At 39.2% G+C, this 27,855-nt stretch overlaps 1 protein-coding gene across 6 annotated transcripts in view; it reads right to left on the reverse strand.

The window, feature by feature from the left end:
- The window catches only part of UBR1 (ubiquitin protein ligase E3 component n-recognin 1), a 143,504-nt gene that overhangs the window by 17,197 nt on the left and 98,452 nt on the right, over positions 1-27,855 (reverse strand). For 4 of the 6 annotated variants that reach the window (XM_036299002.1, XM_036299011.1, XM_036299013.1 and 1 more), the window contains 11 exons: positions 26,440-26,537; positions 22,194-22,287; positions 21,006-21,154; positions 19,057-19,112; positions 17,944-18,040; positions 15,928-15,995; positions 14,414-14,564; positions 13,880-13,967; positions 4,627-4,760; positions 3,119-3,227; positions 1,201-1,257 (listed from right to left, as the gene is read on the reverse strand). In XM_036299002.1, the coding sequence (XP_036154895.1) occupies positions 1,201-1,257; positions 3,119-3,227; positions 4,627-4,760; positions 13,880-13,967; positions 14,414-14,564; positions 15,928-15,995; positions 17,944-18,040; positions 19,057-19,112; positions 21,006-21,154; positions 22,194-22,287; positions 26,440-26,537 (1,101 nt within the window). Of the gene's footprint in view, positions 1-1,200; positions 1,258-3,118; positions 3,228-4,626; positions 4,761-13,879; positions 13,981-14,413; positions 14,565-15,927; positions 15,996-17,943; positions 18,041-19,056; positions 19,113-21,005; positions 21,155-22,193; positions 22,288-26,439; positions 26,538-27,855 lie in introns of those variants that run through there. The other 2 variants (XM_036299006.1, XR_004966038.1) reach the window with 2 other exon arrangements.

Below are 27,855 nucleotides of genomic sequence, written 5' to 3' on the forward strand. Positions count from 1 at the left end.
AATTAGTCCTTGAGGAAGAAGTGAATTTTGATGGAATCATAACTTGAGGAAGAGAGGAGGGCTAAAGAAGTTTTATTGGGCTGAAGCACTGTCCAGTTCTCCATCAGGAAGAACACTGGTGTTGAGACTATAACTCCACATCTTCCAGTACTTTGACAAAACCTCAGATGCATGGCCAGAAGGACCCATACTTGCAATCCATAACAGAAGGCCACACATCTGAGATTTCATATTGTTGGAATCAGCTTTCTATAAGTTTGGTGTGGCTGAACCAAGAAAGAAGGCATATGCAGATTTCCATAGATGCCATGAAATATTTTGAGGAGATGAGGAAGGCTGGTATCTTTCAGAGTACAAAGTGATGATCTTGGAATGTAAAAAACTTCTTTGGGTTGAATTCCATGGAAGTTTGTCACTGATCTGTGTCCCTGAACTACGAAACATGAATATCTGAGCTAAGGAATAATTTCTCTTGATAATTAAACAATTAAGAAATACTAAAAAAGAAAAGTTTTGTTGGGTAATCTAAAACCATATAGGTAGGAAGGGAAAAGAGAGGAAACAGTTCTATTTATATCTTTATATATTGCTGTATTCTCAAAGGAAAAAAAGTAATTTATAGGAATACTGTCACAACCATCTGATGGCTCCAAGATGCCATTCCCTTCCTTTGCCTTTTTTTTGTTGTTAATCCTCACCGAGGATATTTTTCCATTGATTTTTTTGAGAGAGGGGAAGGGAAGGCGGGGGCGGGTGGGGGATGTTCAGGCAGACATTCACACAAATGAGAGAGACACATTGATTGGTTGCCTCCCACACGTGCTCGACCTGGCGGTAATCGAACCTGTAACCCAGGTATGTGCCCTTGACTCGGAATCAAACCCAAGACCCTTTGATGTGCAGGCAGATGCGATACTCTATCAACTGAGCAACACCAGCCAGGGCACCTCTGCCTTTTAATGGACTTGCACTAACTTAAGGAAGAGGAGCTGGTGGGCATCAAACTATTTGGGAAAATGACAGTCAGTCCAAGTGAAAAACAAATGTAGGAATAATCTGACTTCTGGCAAAGACCTAAAAGAAATGTAGGAAACCAGGTACTTAGTGAGAATGAAGACAGACTAGAAAGCTCAACAAATCAACTACTTTTGGAAACATAACTTGTAGATGGGGAAAAAAGGACTAAAAAACAAAACCAACCTGACTATGGTGCTTTTTTGCTTCAAGCAGTTCAGTAAGGCAGGATCTGCACACCACCTATATGAGGAGCAAAAAGAAAAAGCAAATAGGTCATCACAACTTTAGTACAATAGTCACCACTGAGTCATTCTTTCCAAATCTTTCTGTTCCTTCTTTCCAAATTCCTTCTTTTAGACTTTTTACTTTATATCTTGTCCCCTCTCTCCCCTACTTTTTCTATATCTCCGTATTTATTGTTCCCCTCTTTTTATTAATTTCTTTTTTAAAGGGTTTATCAATCAAGGTCCTACTAGGAAAACAAAAACCATTCTGAGTACTTTAGCAAGAGGGACTTTAATCCCAGGAATTGGTAATAAAAGATAATAGAAAGGCTGAAGAGCCAACCAGGAGACAAAACAAAAAACAAAAAAACAAGGCAACCCAAAGATTAGCCAATAACAGGAAGCTCCCACCCCTCCTAGGCTGGAAGAATAAAAGAAAATAATGTATTACTGAAGCCCCGGGGCTAGGGTCACCAGTGGATTCTGGAACCACAGCAGCCTTGTCTGGTGGGAACTGGAGCAAGAGAAGAGCTACAGCCACTGCCAGAGATGCCCCCCCAGGCAGAGAGAGGCAGTCTAAGGACTCAGGCTTCTCTCATACTCCTGGCTTCTAATATCTTCCCAGTGTCTCCCACTGGCTAAACACAGGCAGAAGCCAATTGACAAGGAAGGGAGACTGGAAAAACCTGCAGGGGTCAGTCTCCTGCACGATAGAGCATAGGATGAGAAAGGGCTTTGAGGCAAGCAGGGTCAGGAATGGTACAAAGGGCAGGACTTTTTGTTCCAAAGTTTAAGTTTTTATCATTTGACTACCCTAGAATTAGCAAATTCAAAATGTATTAATTCCAAGAATATAAAAGTAAAATTAGTATAACCTACTGTGATTATTATAATCAACACAAAGGATGATACTGATTTTTTTTTACCCATTTTGATTCATTTTTAACACACTGAATACCTCGTGAAAAATGAGTAAACACAGAAAAGAACCTAACAAGAGATGAAAGCACAGAAAAAGATGACAAAAGACAGGCAGACATTCACACAAATCCTGACAGGGACATGGAAGGTCAAAAAACATTGATTAAAGAAAAAGGCAGACAGTTAAAGGTAATCATTAATCATTACCTTTAACTCAACCCGTGGTTCGCGAACAATGAATATACATCCTGCATATCAGATATTTACAATACGATTCATAACAGTAGCAAAATTACAGTTATGAAGTAGCAACGAAAATAATTTTATGGTTGGGGGTCACCACAACATGAGGAACTGTATTAAAGGGTTGTGGCATAAGGAAGGTTGAGAATCACTGTAAGGAAGTCATGGAGGTAAGAGTAACACAGTGGAAAATGACTGAAAATGGTGGCAGCAAAGACAAAAGTAAGGAGATTGCAGTTTAGGAGGGTAAAGAGTGATCAGGAAGACCAATAAGTAATGGGGTAGAAAAAAGCTTTTCTGAAAGCAAGACATACTTCTCCCAGGGAAATGTAACTGATACATTTTTTATCTACCAACTGTTTTGGATATAGCCCCCAAATGGGGTTCTTTTGATACTTAATTGTGACTTAATGGCTACTGGCAGCATGGTTTTTACTAACAGTCCTTCCCCCCGCCGCCCCAGTTTAAAACTGCGATGATGAGACAGTAGCTCTGGAGAAAATAAGTACAGTGAATGGTACTTGGTGGAACAAGTAGAAATTCCAGCTGCCCATGGCTCTTAGTCTTACCCCAATTCCTGTAGTGGGTAAATTAGGAATCACCTATATTTTTGCCATCTTCAATCAATGCTAATCAATTTAAAAGCTAGCAAGTAATTTTATCTTTCCTAAACTGTATCATAACTCAACAATGATATTTTGTCCCCATAGTACCTCTGGAGGAAGGGTTTTACAGTATGCCAATATTCCTGGAAAAGTAGGAACAAATTTGTGGGTAAAGATAGATAGGTACAGAGTGCACTGTACTCTCCTTCTGTAGAATCTGCAAGAGAATAAAAACACATTTAATAAGCACATTATTCTTTCCAGGTCAACCTGTTAATAGAGGTTTTTCATTGTTTATGTTCATTTCTATACGCTCTCTATACAGAGTGTATTTTGTACTCTATAAAACTCCATAAAAGCGATCCTTTTAAAACACAAATCTGATGAAGTCATTCTCCTGATCAGATGTCTTTAATGTTAAACCACCACATGATATGAAATACAAAGTCCTTATTGTGGCATACAGACCCTACATGACCTGCCCCTGGATGCCTCTTAGACCTCATCTCTATCACCCTCCCCTTGCTCATTATGCTTCAGCCACACTCTTCTTTTCATTATTCTTTGACTGTCAAGAAAAGCATTTGCATTTATTACTCCTTCTGCTTAGGAAAACTCTTTCTTCAACTCTCTGTCAGTTCAACCCTGCTCTGTTTTTTCAATGTCTCTTTGCTCAATGTCTCCTCACAGAAAACCCTCCCATTATTATTTTCCTTTGCAGTACTTATCACCATTTGACAAGTTTATCTGTCTATTTATATTTGGTCTCCCCCCAATAAAAGAAAGAACTTTACCATATTACAACACTGACTAGACTAGATAAATTAATACATGATTTTTTAAAACTGCAAACAACAGATCTATAATGGTAAGTACTTGAAAAGTAGCAACCTATTTTACATAGAATCAGGACAAACCTAGATTCAATAAGTCCTACTAAACTGAGTTCAAAACAAAGAAACTGATAGCCAGTAAAGTGGACCTGGTCAGTTTAATCTCAAAGGATAAAAGGAAGAATCTACAAGCAATTTTGGTGACTCTACCAAAATCATACAAGTGCTCTGATTTTTACCTATACAAAGCCACACGGAAGCCTTCCTGACTTTGATCTAGATTTAAGGCAAGTTAAGAAGAAAATGCCTCTGTTAAATATACATGGCCTTAGTTTAATACTGGAGACCTTTCCAGGAGCATTTTAATTCTTTTATAAAATAGACATGTTCAAAATTTAAACAACTGAGTGTACAGTAAAGTTTTCCTCCTACCTAGCCAAACATTTCTCTTCCCTAAGAGCAACCAATTTTCCAATTTCTTATATATCCCATCCTATCAGTTATATTCTGCATGCAGGCATTTTATAAACTCAAGCACATTAACTATACATAGAAAGGACCCATGAGTAGATTTTGTAGATTGTGAGGCTAATCTGGTTTTCGGTCTGACCTTTAACCTAACACCAGGGCAGGGACACACATGTTCAGAGTGAAAACTGATGAGTGAGGTGGGGAATACTAGAATTAGGAAGTTTTTTTAATGCTCTCCCTTTGTATTCTTGAGGCTGAAGGTAAGAAAAAATAGCCTCTCATTTACTACTATGATTTCATTTTTCTACTTACTGGTAAACAGGTCTTCAGGTGGAGTTACTCCAAGTAAATAGTGGAAAAACAATGCAGCACAACGAAGGTAAGGCATGATGCCATTCTTCAGCGAGACCCACAAATACCAGCCAGGAATATCACAGGCAACGCAGCTAAGAGGCAATAATTTCAGAACAGAACAGAATACTGATGAGCTTAAAATTCTAGATTTTAAACAGACCCTCTTTCAAAAACATAGCTAAGCATTTAAATAATTTTTATCCATTTAATTTTTAAACATTTGAAACAAAGTATTTAACTAGCTATAGCTTCAGTCTATACATCTAATAATTTCCTAAAGAAAACCACAGGTGACGTCAGAGGAATGGTAGCGTAAGAGATCCCCTTTGGTTTCTTCCCTTGAAATGTCAACAACTTGAACAGCTATCTCAACAAATGATTCCATGCTCAATGCACAAATACACCGGAGAGATCCACAGGTGTGGATCATCTAAAGATGTGGACAAGTAGAGCAAAAGGGGAAGGCAAAAGGGAGAGGGGCTGAAACGAGCCAGGCATGCTCACAGCGGGGCTCTGTTGGAGAGGGGAGGAATCCAGTGGTGACTGACACTCCTTGCAGCCAGGAGGAGACTCAGTGGGCGGGAGTGAGCAATACAAGCTGCAGCTGAGCTGAGAGACCTAAGCAAAGACACATACAGCACATGGCAGTATGGCCACGATTATCAAGCGGTTGGCATTTCAGATGGAGAAACAAAGCCATGGAGTTTGGCCACCTTTCCTTAGTCTCCCCGAGCAGTGGTCGCCAACCTTTCGGACCTCACAGACCACCAGTGGTCCGCAGACCGCCAGTTGGCGACCGCTGTCCCATAGCATGCCTCCCTTTGCCCTTGGTATTTATTGGGTTGCATAGCACATTATCTGCAAGCCTGAGAACTAGCACTACAAAGTAATCCCATTATTTTCTGAGTGAAAGGTGCACTCAGTGACCGGTCCCGGGGAGGGGGAACAAGGGGAACCCTGTGGAGGCCCAATGCATTGCAGCTACACAGCAGCCAGAGACAGTGGTGGTGGGTTGACACTGTGGTTTCACAGAGCTAATAAAAAAAACTAGTGATTCAGCGCCACCAACTGGAAAAGAATAGAAAGACCTCTTTATATTAATCTTGAAGTGCCACTCACACATAAATGTCTAGACATTTGATGGGAAGGAACCCATCAAATACCATGAATAACCAAGGTAGTGAGGCAGATAGAAAATGAAAAATCTCCAGAAAACACACTTAAAGACACAGAAACCTGTGACATAAGTGACAGAAAATTCAAGATTGCAGTTCTGAAACTACTCAGTGAGATGTGAGAAAATACAGCAGACAATTTAGAAAACAACTTAATGAACAAAACCAGTACTTTACCAAAGAGGTTGAAACTTTAAAAAAGAACCAAACAGAAATACTGGAGATGAAGAATTATATAAAATAGATCAAGAATAAACTAGTGCCCTAGTTGTTTTGGCGCAGTGGATAGAGCGTCGGCCTGTGGACTGAAGGGTCCCAAGTTCAATTCCGGTCAAGGGCATGTGCCCGGGTTGTGGGCTTGATCCCCAGTGGGGAGTGTACTGGAGGCAGTCGATCAGTGATTCTCTCTCATCATTGCTGTTTCTATCTCTCTTTCTCTCCCTCTCCCTTCCTCTCTGAAATCAATAAAATATATGTTTTTTAAAAAAAGACTAAACTAGTGAGCACAGAAAATAGAGCAAACCAAACAGAGGAAAGAATCTGTGATACAGAAATCTAGAAATGACAGAAAGGAAGAGAGTGATGTGAGCATAAAGAAAAAGAAAAACAGACCTCTACAAGAACTATCTGACTCTATATATTTAAAAGCCTAAGCCAGGGCTGGGCAAACTTTTTGACTCGAGGGCCACAATGGGTTCTTAAACTGGACCGGAGAGCCGGAACAAAAGCATGGATGGAGTGTTTGTGTGAACTAATATAAATTCAAAGTAAACATCATTGCATAAAAGGGTACGGTCTTTTTTTTTTTTTAGTTTTATTCATTTCAAACGGGCCGGATCCAGCCCGCGGGCCGTAGTTTGCCCACAGCTGGCCTAAGCAACCGTTACAACCGAACAACCGGTTGACCAGTAGCTATGACACGCACTGACCACCAGGGGGCTGACACTAAACACAGGAGCTGCCCCCTGGTGGTCAGTACGCTCCCACAGCCAACCTCCGGTGGCCCCTCCCCCTCAGCCGGCCAACCTCCCATGGTCCCTTCCCCTGGCCGGCCAACCTCCCAAAGTCCCTACCCCCAGCCAGTCCCGCATAGGCCTTGATTGCCGGCCAGGCTGAGGAACCCCACCCGGGCATGAATTCGTGCACTGGGCCTCTAGTATAAGAATAATAGGCATACCAGAAAGAGAGGGAGAAAGGGAAGAGAGCCTATTCAAACAAATAGTTGACGAAAATTTATCAAACCTATGAAAAGAACTAGATCCTCACTTCCAAGCAGTAAACCAAATACCTAGTTACCTCAATTCAAAGAGGCCTTCTCCAAGTCACATTGTATTAAAACTTAAAAATTAATGACAAAGAAAGAATTTTCAAGGCAGTCAGGGAAAAGAAAGTAACCTATAAAGGAAAGCCCACTAGGTTATCATTGGACTCCTCAGCAAGCCAAAAAAAGAGTGGAACCAAATATTCAAACGACTGAGAGAAATAATATCCACCAATAATAATATATCCAGAAAACTTATCCTTTAAATATGAAGAAAAAATAAACACTTTTCCAGACATACAGAAGCTGAGGGAATTCATTGCCAAAAGACCTATATTGCAAGAAATACTCAAGGGAGGTTTTTCTACCTGAAACAAAGAACAAAAGGTCACAGTCCAGCTAGTGTGGCTCAGTAGTTGAGCAATGACCTATGAACCAGGAGGTCAAAGTTCAATTCCTGGTCAGGGCACATGTCCGAGTTGCAGGCTCAATCCCCAGAGGGGGGCATGCAGGAGGCAGCTGATCAATGATTCTCTCTCATCACTGTTGTTTCTATCCCTCTGTCCCTCTTCCTTCCTCTTGGAAATCAATAAAAAAATTTTTTTTAAAAAAAGAAGTATGTCTTCTTGATATAGTGTCCCCATTATCATTATAAAATGTTCAACTTTGTCTCGTTACCTTTATTATCTTGAAATCTATTTCATCAGATATAAATATGGCTAAACCTGCTTTTCTGTGTATGTTATTTGCTAAAGAATTATTTTCCACCTTTTCAATTTGAATCTAGATGCATCTTTTTAGCTTAGATGTGTCTCCTGAAGGCAGCATATGGTGGGTTTTGTTTGCAGATCCACTCTGCTACTCTGTGCCTCTTTTTTGGTAAATTCAGTCCATTTACATTTAGGGTAATTATTGATGTGTTACTGGTCCCCCAATGGGACTGGGAATTGAACTATGACCTCCTGGTTCATAGGTCAACACTTAACCACTGAGCCACCATGGCTGGGCAATAGTTTTTTTTTTTAATATTTATATGTATATTTTTATTTACTTTTTTTAATCTATTTTTTATTATTATTAAAAATTAAATCTTTATTGTTCAGATTATTACATTTGTTCCTCTCCCCCCCCATAACTCCCCTCCTCCCAGTTTCCACCCCACCCTCTGCCCTCACTCCCCACCCACTGTCCTCATCCATAGGTGCACAATTTTTGTCCAGTCTCTTCCCGTATCCCCCACACCCCTTTCCCCCACAAGAATAGTCAGTCCATTCCCTTTCTATGTCCCTGATTCTATTATAATCACCAGTTCCTTCTGTTCATCAGATTATTTATTCACTTGATTTTCAGATTCACTTGTTGATAGATGTGTATTTGTTATTCATAATTTGTATCTTTACCTTTTTCTTCTTCTTCCTCTTCTTAAAGGATACCTTTCAGCATTTCATATAATACTGGTTTGGTGGTGATGAACTCCTTTAGCTTTTTCTTATCTGTGAAGCTCTTTATCTGACCTTCAATTCTGAATGATAGCTTTGCTAGGTAAAGTAATCTTGGTTGTAGGTTCTTGCTATTCATCACTTTGAATATTTCTTGCCACCCCCTTCTGGCCTGCAAAGTTTCTGTTGAGAAATCAGCTGACAGTCGTATGGGTACTCCCTTGTAGGTAACTGAGTTTCTTTCTCTTGCTGCTTTTAAGATTCTCTCTTTGTCTTTTGCTCTTGGCATTTTAATTATGATGTGACTTGGTGTGGTCCTCTTTGGATTCCTTTTGTTTGGGGTTCTCTGCGCTTCCTGAAATTGTAAGTCTATTTCTTTCACCAGGTAGGGGAAGTTTTCTGTCATTATTTCTTCAAATAGGTTTTCAATATCTTGCTCTCTCTCTTCTTCTGGCACCCCTATAATTCGGATGTTGGTGCGCTTGAAGCTGTCCCAGAGGCTCCTTACACTATCTTCGTATTTTTGGATTCTTTTTTCATTTTGCTTTTCCGGTTGGGTGTTTTTTGCTTCGTCATATTTCAAATCTTTGACTTGATTCTTGCGATCCTCTCATCTGCTGTTGGGAGTCTGTATAATATTCTTTATTTCAGTCAGTGTATGCTTAATTTCTAGTTGGTCCTTTATCACAACATCGAGGGTCTCACTAGATTTCTTGAGGATCTCACTATATTTATCGGCAGTTTCTAGAAAATTCTTAAAAAAGCTTAAAAGTGTGGTTTTGAACTCTATATCCAGTAGTTTGCTTTCCTCCATTTATGTTATTTGTGTCCTGTTTCTTTGTCTCGGCATTTTTTATGCTTCGCTGTGTCAATAGAGTGGCTTTCTGTGCTAGGTGTCCTATAGGGCCCAGTGGTCCAGCCTCCCTAATTACCTGAGGTAGACACTCTTGGTGCCCCCCCTTGTGGGCTTTGTGCACAGTCTTGTTGTAGTTAAGCCTTGATTGTTGTAGGTAACACTGGGAGGATTTGACCTCCAGGCCAATTGGCTGTGAGAATCAGCTGTGTCTATGGTGGGAGAACTTCTGTGCTGAAGACACCCTTATGGCGCAAGACTTGCTCCAGTGGGGCTTTGGTGCTCACTGAGTCTGCCCCCTGAGTGTGTCCCTTATGGATCTGCAGAGTTATAATTGGATGGTCCCACTCTGACCACTGGGTACACTGGCTCTTGGATCTATGGAGATGCTAATCTAGCCTTTGCCTGAGGCTACCCTGCAGAAGCCAGCTGTAAAGCAATGCAAGTTGCCCTGGGGCCTTGGGCAGCTGCAGTTTGTTAAGTAATTTTCAGATTACAAAGGGCCGGGCCTTTCATATGCAAAAGCCTCTGGGCACAGCTTGGGCGGGGCAGAGCCCCAGGGGATCAACTGGGCCAGCGGAGCGAGCAGTATGGCTGCTCTCAGTCCTGTCCTCAGAGGCCCCGGCAATCGTTGTGTGTGCCTCTGAGAGAAAGCTGACCTCGAGTTTCGACCGATGCCAGACAGTCCAGTTTCCCCCGTATGAGTCTGGGTCCCCAGAGACTCGCCCGGAACTGGAGCTCAGAGCCTGAGACTTCCTCCCGATTGAAAAAGACAATCGTGACCTCAGCCACCAGCCCTCTCCGCATGCACTTCCGCACCTTTGTAGTTTACTTCCGCACTGCACCTCCTCTTAGTCTCGGTATGCTTTTCTCTTTCCTTCTAGTTGTAGAATTTCCACTCAGCCAGCCTTCCTGTGGCTCTGGATGATGTCCGGTCCGTCTTTTAGTTGTATTTTTGAAGGGGTTGTGCAAGGCAGCAATCTCCAGTGTTTACCTATGCCGCCATCTTGGTTTTTTTCCTGGGCAACAGTTCTTAATATGTATGCACCCAATGAGGGAGCACCAAAATATATAAAGCAACTACTCACAGAATTAAAGGGAGAAATAGACCAAAACACAAAGTTGGGGAACTTAATACTTCATTGACAGCTCTAGACAGATCACCCAAACAGAAAATGGACAAAGAAATGTCCTTAAATTAGATCAAATGGACATAATTGACATTTACATAGTCTTGCATCCAAGGACATATAATACATTCTTCTCTAGTGCACATGGAACATTCTCAAGGCTAGACCATATGCTGGGCCACAAAACTAGGCTCAGCAAATTCAAGATGATTGAAATTATACCAAGCATATTCTCAGACCACAATACTTTAAAATTAGAAATCAATTGCAAAAAGGAAGTAAAGAAGCCTGCAAATTTGTGGAGATTAAACAACATATTACTGAAAAATTGAGAGCCCAGAAATAAAACTGCAGGTATATGGGAAAATACTTTTTTTTTTTTTTTTTTAATCCTCACCTGAGGATTTTTTCCTTTGATTTTTAGAGAAAGTGGAAGGGAGAAAGAGAGACAGAGAGAAACACTGATGTCAGAGAGACACATCAATTGGTTGCCTCCGGCATGCCCTGGACCAGGGCCAGGAGCCTGCAACCGAGTACATGCCCTTGAATGAAATTGAACCGGGACCCTTTAGTCTGCAGGCCAACGCTCTATCCACTGACCCAAACCAGCTAGGGGATAGGCAAATACTTTTTAAGAAAGGAGCTAAAAACACACAACGGAGAAAAAAGCCTCTTCAATAAATGGTGCTGGGAGAATTGTAAAGCCACATGCAAAAAAATGAAACTAGATAACTATTTGTCCCCTTGTACAAAAATTAATTCAAAGTTAATTAATTATAAAGACCTAAATATAAGATCTGAAATATAAAGTGCATTGAAGAAAACATAGGTACGTACTAAACTTATTGACCTGGGTCACAGAGAACATTTTATGAATTTGACCCCAAAAGCAAGGGAAGTAAAGGCAAAAATAAATGAATGGGACTATATCAAACTAAAAAGCTTCTGCACAGCAAAAGAAATTGGCAACAAAACAAAAAGGCAACCAACTAAATGGGAGATGATATTTGCAAACAACAGTTCTGACAAGGGGTTAATAAAAACATATAAAAAACTCATACAACTCCACACTAAACAAAAAATTCAATTAAAAAATGAGCAGAGGACCTGAACAGATACCTCTCCCAAGAAGACTTATAACTGGCCATCAGATATATGAAAAGATGTTCAACTTCACTAGCTATTAGGGAAATGCAAATCAAAACTACAATGAGATACTACCTCACACCTGTTAGAATGGCCATTATCAATAAGACATGTAATAACAAGTGTTGGAGAGGTTGTGAGAAAAAGGAACCCCCATTCACTGCTGGTGGGAATGTAAACTAGTACTAGTACTATGGAAATCAGTATGGCAATTCCTTAAAAAATTAAAAATAGAGTTACCATATGACACAGCAATCCCTTTTCTTAGTATCTATCTAAAAAAAACTCAAAATAATTTATTTGCAAAGATTTATGCACCCCTATCTTCATTGCAGCATTATTCATGGTGGCCAAGAAATGGGGACAACCAAAGCACCCTTTTTTAGAGGATTGGATAAAGAAGATATGGTACATATATACTATGAAATGTTACTTAGCCATAGGAAAAGATGAAATACTACCATTTGTGACAACATGCATGGAACTTGGGAATATTATGCTAAGCGAAATAAGTCAATAGAAAAGACTAAGAACTATAAGATTTCACTCATATATGGGATATAAAACTGAAACTCATAGACACAGACAGACAATGCTATGGTGGTTACCAGAAGGAAGGAGGTGGGAGGGTAGTAAAGGATAAAGTGGGCCAAATATATGGTGAAAGAATATGATTGGACTTTGGAAGATGGGCACACAATGCAATATACAGATCATATATCAAAGAAATGTACACTTGAAACCTATATGACCCTATTAACCAATGAATGTCACCCCAATAAATTTAATAGAATTAAAATTTAAAAAAAAGGAATTACAAATCCTACATCTTTACCATGTATATTTCTAAGACAAAGAACTACTTTCTTCTTTTTCCTAATCCTTATAATGAAATATAGAGCAGATACATTTATCACTAACCCAAGTAGCTAGGTGAGCTAAAACAAAATTAATAATTTCCTGATTTCTGTATTAAAATTAACTCGTGATTTGTAGAATAGTAAACTATCCTATATGATACTGTAATGGTAAGACACAAAGAGTGAATAGAATGTAAACTATGGACTTTAGTTAATAACAATCCTATATAATAAAAGCCTAATATGCAAATTGTCCCCTCGACCCAGAGTTTGACTGCTTGCTATGATGTATGCTGACCACCAGGGGGCGGTGCAGAACATGGTGGGCATCGGCGATGCAGCACTGGCAGTGGGCAGCAGTAGAAGCGCTGCCAGCTCCGATGACAGTGGGACCGTGGCAGGATGGTGAAGCAGGTGAGCAGGTGGCGCCAGGCCAAGGCAGGTGTGAGCAGGGCCCGATCACCCTGCCCATTGCCTCGCTGAAGGGGACCAGAGGCGGCAGGGGGTGGGGTTGCCACCTGGCTCCCATGACTTAGGCGGAGGGAGGGCAGGGGGGCGGGAGCCCAGAGGCCCAGGTACTGCCCAGGGCCCAGAGGTCAGCTGGGACCTGCCCTTCCACACCAGACGCTCGTGCTTCAATCACTGGCCAGGCCCAGGGACTGCACCCGTGCACAAATTTTGTGCACTGGGCCTCTAGTGTATTAATATTGGTTTATCAAATTTACCACACTAAAGGAAGATGTTAATAATAGGAGAAATTGTTAGAGGGAATATATGGGGAACACTGTACTTTCTGTTAAATTTTTCTGTGGTTATTGAACACTTACCAACCTATTTTCTATTTTTCTACATTTATTTAAACTAACTGCTGCCATTTAAAAAAATTCTATCAAACTTTGCCTATATTCCCATAATATTTACAAGAGTAAAGATGTGCCAAAACTTCTTTCAGTCTGAGAAACAAATACTATTAAATGGCTAGCTATTATTCCAAAAGCCCTCTGTTCCGTTTTTTAAAATTAAAATAATTCAAAAGTTATACTGTCAAACAACTGAACAAAGACGTGGAATTATTAAAACAATACTAAGAAAGCCCTAGTCAGCTTGGCTCAGTGGATAGAGCATCAGCCTGTGGACTGAAGGGTCCCAGGTTCGATTCGGGCAAAGGGCACATGCCTGGGTTGCAGGCTCAATCACCAGTAGGGGGTGTGCAGGAGGCAGCCGATCAATGATTCTCTCTCATCACTGATGTTTCTATCTCTCTCTCCTTCTCCCTTCTTCTCTGAAGTCAATAAAGAAAAAAAAAAATACTAAGGTAGATTATACTAATGGACTGCTGCTACTCACCCACTTGTATATTGAGAAACTTCTGCCATAAAAGAAGATGCAGAATGAGCCTCTTCACTGTCTTCTTGAATCTGAGCAAGGGGAAGGCCTGAAAAAGAATTCTGAAAGATAAATCTATAAACTGGCTATTCCATTTACAAATTACACCTCAATTTCATGGTTCCAGGATAATAAATAATGTCTTTTCAAGGGAAGATTTTTCCCTTGTTCTCAATCTAAATAGTTGATTCTGATATTAAAACTATTATGTAAACTTTATCAGTATCTTACCCAGAGAAACAAAAAGAGCAAAACCACAGCCTAGCTAAACATGGATATTTAATAAATATTTATTATTATATAATAATTTGTAATGATATATAAAGAGAATCCATAAAGAACAAATGAATGATCCTTCAACATCAGACAAAATACAGAACTTAGAAATATATGATTAACCACAGTACAATTAATTTTGCCAATAAATCATGGGCAAATGTTATTTATAGTTAAATAATGGGAATTTGTCAGTCAGTAAGATAGCAATGTAGTTACCTGTGTCTATGGTAAGAAGTATCTGAAGTATGTGTGCCATGGTGATCAAATGAAAGAGATAAAGGTGGTTATAAGAAGAACTAATTGATGAAGGCTGTAGATCAACAGTGTCATCCCAATACAAGGATGGGAATGCTAACACAGCACCTACCTATAAGAGAAAATGGACATCAACATGAGTAACAACAAAGACCAACACAAATTAATCTTATAACTAACTGTAAAGGGCACCAGATGCTGCATCATGTTTGTATGTTTTTTTTATAAATAACTATCAGAATTTTCCTAATTATTCAAGAGAATATCTTAGAATATAATGTACCATAAATGGAGGACAAAAGTCGTCATCAAACAGGCTATTCCTTTGCTGAGTCTGCTTATTCTAGCTCTAGGCAGTGGTCTCAACTCTGTGAGGTTCAGAAGATTCAATAAGTGAGGATTTTTTAGCAGATAGCTCAAAGGCTCTTAAAATAACACTGATACACAGGTTCCACTCCAGCCCAACCTAATCAAAATCTCAGGGTTTAGGGTTCTGTTTACTAGCATTCTTTTCAAAGTTCTCCCAAGAGATTCCAAAAGACAGGGTTGACAACCACTAGGCAGAGGCCTGCAAAATGAGGGATGAGAACACTGGCTAACACAAATTCCATGCTCCCAATCTCACCACTGCTTTCCCTAGAGAATGTGTTTCGAAGGAATTAGATCATTACAGGAATGGAAAAGTTCTTCAAGCAACTCACAAAACAGTTGCCAGACATCCATGTGTTTGGGGGAAGCCTAGCTGTGTCCCTGGCCAGTTCCTATCACCAAATAACTAACAATTTTAACACATTGCGTATCGCATAGAAATCTCTAAGACATACGCCAGGGTCCGCACGTTTTTGGGCAAACTGCACGTTATTTAAATCATCATAATGCACTTTAGGTGTTGTTTTTCAATAATTATAACATTTTTATTTACAAAAAACAATTAAACAATTAAAGTTCCTAGTACTTTTTTAACGTATGGTACTGCGTAAAACATTTTCCTCTATAAAGAGGGACCAAACAAAATTTACATAAGTATCTAGATTCGCTCCTTTTTCCATGGGCGTGAAAAACGAGAACACTCGTGAGCGGTCCGTAACAGATGGCGCGCGAAACACGAGAAAACTCCTGAGCGGTACGAAATGTGCTAAGATAGCGAAAGCTGTCATTCACTGCTTATAATGTACATAAGTTAAGAAAAAGGGGGAGAGGGAAAGCATTATATATTAGAAAAAGTTTGCTTGTATAATTATAATCAACCATGACAAGACCTATTACAAAGTAAAGAGTAAATGTGCTTTCATTTTTACAGTGGTTTTGATGGTCTCAGTCAAATCTGTATCTATTTGTAAACACAACAGACAAAAGAGACTTCATAGTTTGAGTACCAAAAGCTTATAATCTTGAACAAGGAGCATAGATTTGAATGAGAACACATGAAATTATAAACATGAGTGACTTTTAATAAAATTTCATTGAACACTTACCAAAACATGAAATAGATCTATAGATAGAAGGCAAGGTGTATCTTCTGATTTTAGGTTAGGAAGAACAACTAAAATAAAGAAATAATTATAGGTCAGTCAGTAAGACGGCAATGTAGTTAAATATAATGCAAAATGTAAACATCTAAAACAAATATATAATTGGATTATAGAATAAAGAATCTGATAAACTGGTACATTACAACTTTAAGATATGGGAATCATAATTAAATATAAACTAAACTGAGAAAAGGCTCCTGGAAAGCCTTGGATAAATCTAAGGGTTAGAAGATAGAATATAGGAGGTACAGGTAAAGAAACTAGGATAACTGAAATAGAGATTGTTCAATAAAATTTGCTGAATAAAAAGAATTACTTTTATGCAATGTTCTCTACTTTCACCCCCTAATTAAAAATTTCTAAATGTTCTGTGATAAATAAGTGAATAAATTTGAGGTCAGAAGCAGGGAGAGCATGCAAAGCTGTATAAGTGAAATGAGGATGGAGAAGAGCCTCCTAAACAAAATAATGGTTAATATGGATTGATGACTGGAAGGAAATGCAGATAGCTCAAAAGCTATTGACTTTCTAATTTAGTCAGTCTCTAAATTTACAAGTGAGGGAAGAAGTAAGAAGGAAGTAAATCAAGAATTTAAAACAACAGTAAGGGTTGTCTATATATAAAAATGAGAAAATTAACTGTATTTCAATAAAGCTGTAACTTTTTCAAGTGAAGGCAAGAAGACTCTTTCCAGACTAGGTTAATTTCTTAACCCCAAATTCAAGAGTCTGAACAAAAAGCATTAAAGTTAATTAGGAGCATAGATTTTTGAGTAAAGATGGGTTCCAGTAGTGGTTATGATTATTTGTCATATGCAAGTGACTTAACTTCTCTAAGTCTACAGTATACACAAGATTGTTAGTAGGTTCATTAGCATATGCATTTAAAGCACTTTTCCGAAGTCTGGCATATACTAACCATTTGATAAATGTTATTAATATTGGCTTTATAAAACAAACTAAAGTGATCACAGGGTGATGCCATTAACTAGCTCTTTGTTCTTGACAAGTCACTTGTTTCTAGTTCTTATTTCCTCATATGAAAAATTTTCAGTAATATTTTTGATAGATCAGTTAACATATCCATGACACTATCTTATTTTCTTCTGTGTTATAAACTTCTTTGTTCTCAAGACATTTTAATAACTCTAATCTCTTGTCCTGAATTCTATCATCTTTTCTGTCATATTTTGAGGTATTTTAAAAATCATAAATCCCATAATGTGTGATAAGTGCAAAAGCAGGGAGATGCCCTAGCCGATTTGGGCATAGCATCCGCCTGTGGACTGAAGGGTCCCAGGTTCGATTCCAGTCAAAGGCACATACCCGGGTTGTGAGCTCGATCTCCTGTAAGGGGTGTGAGGGAGGCAGCTGATCAATGAGTCTCTCTCATCATTGATGTTTCTCTCTCTCTCTCCTCCCTTCCTTTCTGAAATCAATAAAAATATATTTAAAAAAAATAAATAAAAAAGCCGGGAGATTATTTGGAAGTGCTAGTAAAACAAGGTATTCAAATTATGACTGAAATGAAAAGAGATACCAAGAAATTAAAAACAAAAACAAAATAGAACTATGCAAACAGGACAAATTGTTCAACATAGCAAGAGGTCTTTTTTATTTTTATTGACTTCAGAGAGGAAGGGGAGGGAAAGAGTGATAGAAACATCGATGAGAGAGAATCATTGATCTGCTGCCTCCTGCATGGCCCCTGCTGGGGATCGAGCCTGAAACCCTGGCATGTGCCCTTGACTGGAATCGAACTTGGGACCCTTCAGTCCACAGGCCAATGCTCTATCCTCTGAGGCAAACCGGCTAGGGCTGTATGTTTTTATTTATTATTTTTGTTTTTGCATGTTCAAAATGAGTGCAGTATGTTGTTTCTTAACAAATACACTGCCAGCCATGTGATGAAAAAGAAATGTAAATAATGACATAGTAATAATTCAGAGACGACTCTACCTGATAGGAGACGAATCAGAAGTTTCTGTATCAGGACCTGAGGACAGGTACTCCTCTGTGCAATGGCAAACTGCATTAATGCTTTCAGACCATTATGCTAAGTTGTAAGAAAGGGGAGGATAAAAAGATAAGGGAAGATAATAGACCTAAGTCATTCACTGTAAGAATAATTAGTTGCAGACTTATTATACATTGTACATTCTTACAAATAAATTACAATATTTTTAATACTTCTATACAATTTTATGACCTGCCCAAATTTTTAATCAATTTTCCATGACAAAGAGGTATTAAAGCTATAATCATTTCAATTTTCATTTAAGTATTCATTTTCTCCAGAGTCAATTTCTTAAATGCTTGATCCAATTTATTCTATTGAGACCCATACAAATAAATATGTTAATAGAAATTACAAAATGATGGCAGGAAACCAGTGAATTCAGGGAACAGTGCTTCTATTTCCCAAACAGAAGGAAGAGAACTAAAAGGAAGCCTACTGTGGACTATAAGTGCCCTGTGCCAGCTGTCAGAAGAATAAGAGGGTAATGGCTAGGAAGGAAGTGGTCTAGGAAGTCCTTGGTTGCCCATTCTGTGTTTACGGAACTACTGAGCACATTTCCTAAGTACCATTTTCAGGGCATGCAATGAGGCTTAGGTCTGAGGCAGGAGTACAGTCCTGTAGTGTCAGGATATGCCCATCAAGGAGCCATGGCTTAGTTTTATTCCATTATTATTATTATTATTATTATTATTCTTGAATTCGGTATGATGATTTATCTAGAGCTAAGCCACCATTAATAACTAAACTTAGTAAGAAGGAAAAAATGTAGGTTTTTAATTTTGCAATAAACAGAGAAGGGGAGAAAAATTAACTAGTAACATCTGAAATCTCTCTTAATTACATTGAACTACCAAGATTGAGTAAGCTTTAAAGTATACAATGGCCATTCAGGCTCTAGGAGACTGAAGTAGCTCCTTAAAAAACAATAACATAGAATTCTGATAATTTTATAGAAAAAGAAATGAATAAAGAATTTTGAGAAGATAAATTAATTGCAGATTCCTTAAAAGATCATACCATGAGTTACATGTACTCTGTAAGAACACACATACCTGTCTATTTTGAAGTGCTCCAAATAGAGGTTTTCCTTCATCTCCCAAGAGGTTTTCTCAAAGAGTAAAAAAAAAAAAAGTAATAAATCCTGAATATTTGGTTTCTGTCTAGCAGATGTTCTTTTACTAATTACATTTTTGACCAGATAATTTCCACTTCTCTGTTTCAAAGTTTCATGTTTAAGTCTATGCCAAAATTTTTAAATCTTTGAGTGAGAGAATATTATAGAGCCAAAGACAGACTGTTTACAAATTGCTACTATAGAATAATTTCCCTGTAGCAATCTATAAACAATACTTGGGCAAAACAAAGCTTCCTGGTTCATTTTTCCCCTTTTAACATCTCTTCTGGGCAAAAAAAATTTAAATAAATAATTTTTATATATAATCGCAACCTATTTTATTATAGTTGACATGTAAGTCAATCTATTGTGTTGAAAAATGCATAAGGCAGATGCAAATAAGTTTATTGTTGTTACAAACAGTATTAAAAAGAATTATAACAGATTAAGAGGAAAAAAGATAAAGTTAAAAATACAAAAAAATGAATTCAGGAATATATTCTGCCTTGTTGGCTAGCATATTTATTGCTAAGCTACTCTTTTCCTTTTTTTTCCCCCACCAATTCTCAGCAGCAGATACATCTATGAGTGGGGAAGACTTATTTCCTTTTTTCTTCCCCCCCAATATTGTAATGTTCTTAACTATGACAACACATTCTGTATATGTCGCTTCATTCTCATGGAAAATGAGATATGTTAGTTAGCAGCTTATGCACTAGGAATAAAGTACAGTATTATGTCCACTGGATAGAAAAGCACCATAGTAAAAACAATGTAACACTATGTTAATCAAATAGAGTCCAATTACTAGATTGCAGAACCACATATGAAGATACAGCCCTTTCTCCAGTGAATTTCTCATCTCGTTTATGACAAAACTGTGACCTTTTTTGTTTAGTGTCTAAATATAAATTCTTGATTCCTAATGCTTATATTCCTACACCGAAAGTCAGATTTTATTGTACTTCAACATACTGTTACTATTTCTCATTTAAAAAAAATATTTTTATTGACTTCAGAGAGTAAGGGAGAGGGATAGATAGATAGAAACATCAATGATGAGAGAGAATCATTAATTGACTGCCTCCTGTATATTCCACACTGGATATCGAGCCTGCAATCTAGGCAATGTATCCCGACTGGGAATCGAACCATGACTTTCTGGTTCATAGTTTGATGCTCAACCACTGAGCTATGCCGGCCAGGCTCAAATATTTTTTGCTTCTATTTCCTATTACCATTATTATAGTTAAAAAAGAGATCAATACAAAAATTCCCAGACTAAATGGCATCAGGCCACATTAATGTACTGAAATAGTCTTCAAACAAGTTAAACTATTTAGGGCTATCAGGGATAAAAAGGAATAATTTTTAGTTGGTCAATATTAATTCTATTTTTACTAGAGGCCCGATGCACAAATTTATTGCACTGCGGGGGGGCGGGGTGGCGGGGAGAGGGGTCTCTCAACCTAGCCTGCACCTTCTTGCAGCCCGGGACCCCTTGGGGGATGTCCGCCTGCTGGCTTATGCCTGACCCCCCTCTCACCCCCAGGGTCAATCCTAAGCTGGCAGTCAGACATCCCTCTCACAGTCCAGGGCTCTCACAATCTGGGACCCCTCGCTCCTTACTGCCTGCCTGCAGTGGAGGCTGGAGAGGCTCCCACCACCACCGCTATGCTCACAAGCCATGAACCTGGCTTCTGGCTGAGTGCGCTCCCCCTGTGGGAGTGCACTGACCACCAGGGGGCAGCTTCTGAGTTGAGTGTCTGCCCCCTGGTGGTCAGTGCATGTCATAGTGACCGGTCCTTCTGCTGTTTGGTCGATTTGCATATTAGGGTTTTATTATATAAGATAAAACACCCAAACCAGTTCTTTTATAGGCTTTACCTATGGCCTGGAGAGTGAAAGCACATGTGCTCCAGGTCATCATGGGGACTCGAGGATCCGTTTCATCAGGAGGCACTTTCAGTCCAATTCTATACACTGTTGTGGCAAAGAGAATGACCATTTCCTTGATGCTATTAGAGTATTTTATCCTAAAAACAAAATAGAAAAAACTTACATAATGATTTAGTCACAGGAGCTAACTACTGAGAAGTCTAATTAGGTATTGAAGCAACAAACAATTTAACTCCTTTTGACAAAATAAGTTGCCCTTTGTCAAGTTAGAGATTAGAGCCTCTGTAGAAAATGTATTCAGTAAGAAAAAATGGAAAAAACAGAACTGTGTCTCCTGTAAGTAGAAAAATCTTACAAAATAGCTTTACTTCCTATGAAAGATGCAGTAAATGATCACAGCAGAAAAGGGCCCAGGCACAAATTAAGGGATTGAACAGAAAAGAAATAAAATTAAGAGGAAAGAGATCAAACATAAGTTTTAGTGTCTGGAAAATGGACCTAGAAGTACTTTTGTGTTGAAAGACTGTGTGGGGGGGTGTTGATAATACCATGTACATGGAGCGATAATTTCTGGTATCCTGAACTTCCATTTGTAACAAGTAACACGCATTTTCAGTAGCAGTGGGATCCATAATATAAATAAGAATCATAAGTAGAAAAAAGTACCTCAGATAATATTCTTTATATAATTCCTGATTTGGATACATTATATTTTTCAAAGTGTCTTCACATAAATATATTTCCAATAATCTTATGAGGTGAGTTAGGAGCTCATTGTCTCAATTTTATAAACAAGAAAAATGAATTGGGGGAGGGGGAGGTGACCTGAAGCTTTTCAGAAGTCACAGAGCAAATTAGATTTGACTTTAACTGAAGTCTCTTAAATTCTGCTCTTCTTGTAGGTTGGACTAAATATAAATGGCATTACTGTTGGACAAAAATAGTTAATTATAGACATAGTTCACCCTAATATATATTACTCTAGTATTTCAAACCACTTAATTTTATTAATACAAATAAAACTCTAGGGAGAAAGAAAAAAGATAAAAATGGGATAAAGAAACAATTTTACAAATAAAACAGGAAGGAAATAAAATACAGAAGCAAGGAAGAATTGTTCTCTACTCTAATTTTCACAACTATCTACAAATTTCTCTTAATTACTTAGATACTTACGAAGACTGAATTCCATAACTCAGGATAGAATGGAACTCAAAAGTGGAATCACCCATCCCTTGATCAAATAATACTGGAATTGTTGGGTTTTCTCCTTATAAATTAAAAGGAAAAAAAAAGAAAAATCATGAGAGTTTAGTCTGACATACACTTTTGTAGCTTTTTAAAGTTATATATGATCATTTTCAAAAACTTTGAAAAAGCTAATAAATAACAAATCTTTCAAAGTTTCTCCATTCAGATAACTTTGTGCGATAGTCTTCTGTACTCCCTATAACTGTTACACATTAGATTTTTTTAAAAATTGATTTGAGAGAGAGAAAAAGAGAGAGAGATTGAGAGATCTGTTGTTCTATTTATTATGCATTAATTGGTTGATTCTTGTATGTGCCCTGAGAGGGGACTGCGCCCACTAGGGCTCGATGCTTTTTAAAAAAGGACAATAGCTATAGTACTGTTCTGTATCTTGTTTTTTCACTAATAGATCAGAAATGTCTTTCCACATCAATAACTTTCCACCTTATCTTTTCATTTTTAATAAATGCATAGTATTCTATTAGTAAAGCAGCATATATTAGTGAATAAGAGCAAAGGATTTGTAACCAAACTGCCTGGGTTTGAATCCTAGCACTGCCACTGACTGTTACAAAGACCTTGAGTGAATATTAAATCTCTCTGTGGTCTCATTTCCTCATCAAATCAGAACTGTTGTTCCCCTATCTGGAATAAGTTGTTTTTTGGTTTTTTTCCCTGGTTGCTTTCAATATTTCCCCCCCTCATCTTTGTTTTTTAGCAGTTTGCATGTGATCTGAGTGTGTTTATCTTTAAGTTTATCTGTCCGAGGTTCACTGTACTTCTTAAATCTGTCAATTTAAAGTCTTTCACCAAATTTGGTAAGTTTCTAGCCATTATTTCTTCAAAAAAAATTTTTCTGTACCATCCTTTTTCTTTTTGGGACTTTAATGAAACAAACATTGAATAAAAAATGATTCCATTATGTCCTAAGGCTATCTCTTTTTATTTCATTGCTTTTTCTGTCTATTCTACAGATAGGATAATTTCCACTGATCTAATTTCAAATTTACTGACTCTTATCTCTCAGTCTCCATTTTACTACTGAGCCCATCTAGTTAATCATTATTTCAGTAGAGGTCCAGCGCATGAAATTGTGCAGGTAGGGTCCCTAGGCCTAGCCTCCTGCGATCAGGGATATCTTCTGCCCATTCGCCAGTCCCCAGGCTGAACACTGCCTCCACCGCCGGGTTGTCAGGCCGTTGGGGTCACCAGCTCATCCCCAGCTGCTCGGGGGGCTCAGGCCTGTGAGAAAGCAGGCGCTGGAGACTTCACCTCCATGCATGTGCGCCCAGCCCGCTGCTGATGGAACTTGCTACCCTCTTGGGGCCACTCACGTGGGTGCCGCCGCCACCGCTGGGGCTTGCTTGAGGACTGATGGAAGCTGCGGGGCTCGCCGCGACCTATCTGCCCTGGTGAAAGTGGCCCCAAAAGGGCAGCACTTTCCATCAGCAGCCGGCCTGGTGCACATGCATGGAGGTGAAGTCGCTGGCGCCTGATTTTCTGCAGGCCTGAGCTCCTGAGCAGCCAGGGATGAGCTGGTGATCCCAATGGCATGACAGCCAGCCCGGTTCTCCCACCACCCACCCCGATTCCCCCGTTCACCATCACTGATCCATCAGAGCCTGCGGGCCAGGGGCAGGGACCAAGAGGTCAGCCGTTCAGCCAGCTTGCCAGTCCCAACCCTCCACCACTCGCAGGCCGGGGGGAGGGTCGGAGAGGTGGTCAATGCCACCTCATGACGACTGGTTGAGCAGTTGTTTGGTCATGACGCTTATGGCCTGTGGCCATTTATTGTATAGGACACTAGAGGCCCGATGCACAGAATTCCTGCAAGAGTAGGTCTTCCTTCCACAGCTGCCAGCACTGCCTTCCCTCTGGCACCTGGGACCTGGGCTTCCCTCCAGCGCCTGGGACCTGGGCTTCCCTTTGGCACCCGGGACCCAGGCTTCCCTCTGGCTGCCAGGAGGCACCTGGCACCCGGGCTTCCTTTGCAGCCCTGGCTTCATCCAGAAGGTTGTCTGGTCTAATTAGCTTTTATTATTTTATTATTATTAGCTTTTTTTATATTATACTTTTATTATTATAGACTAGTGGCCTGGTGCACAAAATTCATGCATTGTTGGGGGGTGTCCCTCAGCCTGGCCTGCACCCTCTCCAATCTGGGACCCATAGGGATCGGGCCTAAACCGGCAGTCGGACATCCCTTTCGCTATCCGGGGTCGCTGGCTCCTAACTGCTCACCTGCCTGCCTGCCTGATCGCCCTTAACCACTCTGCCTGATGGCCTGCTCGCTTCCACTGGCCTTCTTGCCCCCAACTGCCCCCCTGCTTGCCCCCAACTGCACCCCTTGCCAGCCTGCTAACCCCCAACTACCCCCCAACCCTGCCGGCCTGCTCATGCCCAACTGCCCTCCCCTCCTGGCCTGACTGCCCCTAACCGCCTCTGCCTGGGCCCCGCCACCATGGCTTTGTCCAGAAGGTCTCCTGGTTAGTTAGCATATTGACCTTTTATTAGTATAGTGTGGTTTTTTTTTCAATTCTATTATTTCCATTTAGATTTTTTTAGTTTTAGTTTTTTTCTGCTGACAACTCCTATCTTTCCATTCATTTCAAGAATGTTCACCTTTACCTATGTTTCATGATTATATGGCTGCTTTAAACTTTTTGCCTGAAAATTTCAATATTAAAACATCTAAGGATTGGCATTTGATTGTTGAATGATGTCAGGTTCTTTGTATATTGAGTAATTTTGGATTGTATCTTGAGTATTACATTGTACAGTTATGGCTCCTGTTAAAATTCTCTAGAAAAATTTACTTTGTTTTGGTGGGTAATTAACCCAATTAGGTTTAACAAGTTCTGTTGCATTGTATGTGGTTGGTTCCAGTGTTAGTTTTCAGCACCTTTGTCATACTGTTTGGGTGTGCCAGGATACAAACGACTCAGGGATTAGTCTGGGGCTTGAATGGTGATTTAATGTAGCTTCGATCTCAAAGCTGTTGCTAGGCTTCTTGGGCCCTGTTCTGCACAATGTACAGCTTGGAAGGGAGCCCAGGACTTGTGTTGATCTAAAAAATAGATTGCCCTTCTATAGTGCTTCCTCTCTGGAATTTCCCCCTTAACCTCTAGCTCCAAGGGATCCTTTTCCCCAGTTCTTTGGTCAAAATGATAAGTTTCTCTCAGTTTTAGTCCCCTGTGCTATCAGCAACCTTTTGGGGTAAAACTGTGAGATAAAGAGAAAAAAATAATTGAGGATTCACTCTGCATTCTTTGGAATACAGAGGTCTCCTTTTTCTAATTCCTCTGGCTGGAGGGATTGGCTTTCTCTTATGAATTTAGGCATCTACATGGCAGTGCAGCTCTATGACAGGGGCTAGCCTCAGGAGAGGGTCAGAAGAGGTAGGGGGAACCACAAAAGGAATTTCCTTTATACTCTCCAGGGGTTTCTTTGCCTGGTGCTATAGCCAGAGAGCACCTCTCTTGAATTTGTTGCTGGTCATGTCTGTTACAAAGTTCTGTGATTTGGGGTCAAAGCTAGAAAATAAAGGAGGGGGAGGGGGGGAAACCCAGGAAACTCAATGCCTATATTAATCACTCTTCAAATTTTGATTTTTCTCCTTAATCTGTCTGAATTGTTTATTTCTCAGTCTTTAGGTAGTCTTATCTCCAACTGTAAATATATATATATATGAGAGAACAGTTTTAAAATGTTGTTTTTGTAATTACTATTAATGATAACATTAATAATACTAGTAATAGTAATGGCTAACACATATAGTATTTATAGCTCTACTTTCCATAGGATAACTCAACACTTTAATCAATGAGATAGGTAATATTATTATTCCCACTTTATAAATTAGAAAGTCGAGGGTAAGTAACTTGTCCACGATCATATGAACAGTAAATGATGGATATAAGATTCAAACCCAAGCAGTGTGACTCCAGATTAATCACTGTCTATCCTGCTTCCCAGTATAAAAAAAATTATTAAATCAAGTAAAGTGTTTAAAACTAAACTTAGGGCTTTAAAAACCTCTATTTTCTGATACTTAACAAATATAGACTTTTAAACTATATCTTAAGAGCAATAAGTACATTTTTCTTAGAAAATTTATAGATTCTGATACTTAAATCCCACATAGCTAAGTAAAAGATAATTTCAAGCAAACCTTTAGCATGTTTTATATTATAACCTGATATTCTTGCCAGAACAGTTGGTATCCATCGTGCCAGGGTCAAAAGCTGAGCAAGAGCTTCTGCATTCTCACTGAAAAGAGATATTGAAAACTTATTAAAGCCATTGGCACAAAGTCAAGCTGAAAAGCTGAATTTGTGGAGTTCTTCCCTTGATAAATGGCTATATGAAGAAGTCAAATTCTGCCCTGACTGGTGTGGCTCAGTTGGTTGGAGCATCATCCTGTCCACTGAAGGGTCACAGATTCGATTCCTAGTCAGGGCACACACCCACCCAGTTGCGGGTTCCACTCCTGTTTGGGGAACATACAGGACAACCAATTGATGTTTCTCTATCACATCAATGTTTCTCTCTTTCCCTCTCCCTTCCTCACTCTCTAAAATAAATAAAAATATTTTTTTAAAAAGAAGAAAAGTCAAATTCCTCCAGATTAACTGCCTATGTGATAAGGCACATGTGCCTAAAAAATAGTTTTGGGAGGGAGGGGAATTTTAAAAGTACAAGGAATAAGATTCCACCCATATTCCCATCGAATCACCATTCTTTTTTGTTTGTCTGTTTTGATAATCCTCACCAGAAATATATTTTTCACACTGCTTTTTCAAAGAGAAAAGGAGGGAGGGAAGGAGAGAAATATCTGAGATCTCATACCGGCTAGTTGCCCCCTGCATGCTCCCCTACCTGGGAGCAACCTGCAGCCCAGATATGTGCCCTTGACTGGGAATCAAACCTGCAACCACTCGGTGCATGGGCCAACACTCTAACCAGAGCCACAACAGCCAGGGCTGGAATCACCATCCTTGTTGCTCAAATAAAAAACTAGGTGTTCCACTGATTTCTCTGATTCCCTCACACTCCACATTCTAATTTATCAGCTAGTCTCACAGGTTTTGCCTTCTAAATATATCATAAATTGATCACCTCTTTCTACCTCCATTATTAACCTAATCCAAGTCATATCTGAACTAGTTCAATAAACTAGTTCCTGCTTCCGCAAGGGTGTTTCATTATTATATGTGTATGCATCATACAGCAGAACCAGAGGGTTCTTTTAAAAATGTAAATCAGATCAGATCACTCCCCTGTTCAAAACACTCCAATGGTTTCCCATCACACATAAAATGTAATCTTAGCTCATTCATAGCCCTTTTTTGATCTGGCTTTTCACTTGCTCCATTCCAACCATGCTGCCTTCTTGCTGTGCCTTGAACATGCTGACTGTGTTCCTACCTCAGGGCCCTAGCTCTTTTTTTTCTTCTTTACATGGATTACGTCTCATTTATTTTTCACAACATCCCCATTAGTTATGAACTTTTTTTTTAATTCTTTTTTTTTTTTAAAGTATTACATGTCTCCTTTTTCCCACATTGACCTCTCCCCAGCCTTTCCC

This window comes from Myotis myotis, unplaced genomic scaffold (assembly GCF_014108235.1).
Source record: "Myotis myotis isolate mMyoMyo1 unplaced genomic scaffold, mMyoMyo1.p scaffold_m19_p_1, whole genome shotgun sequence".
NCBI lineage: Eukaryota > Metazoa > Chordata > Mammalia > Chiroptera > Vespertilionidae > Myotis > Myotis myotis.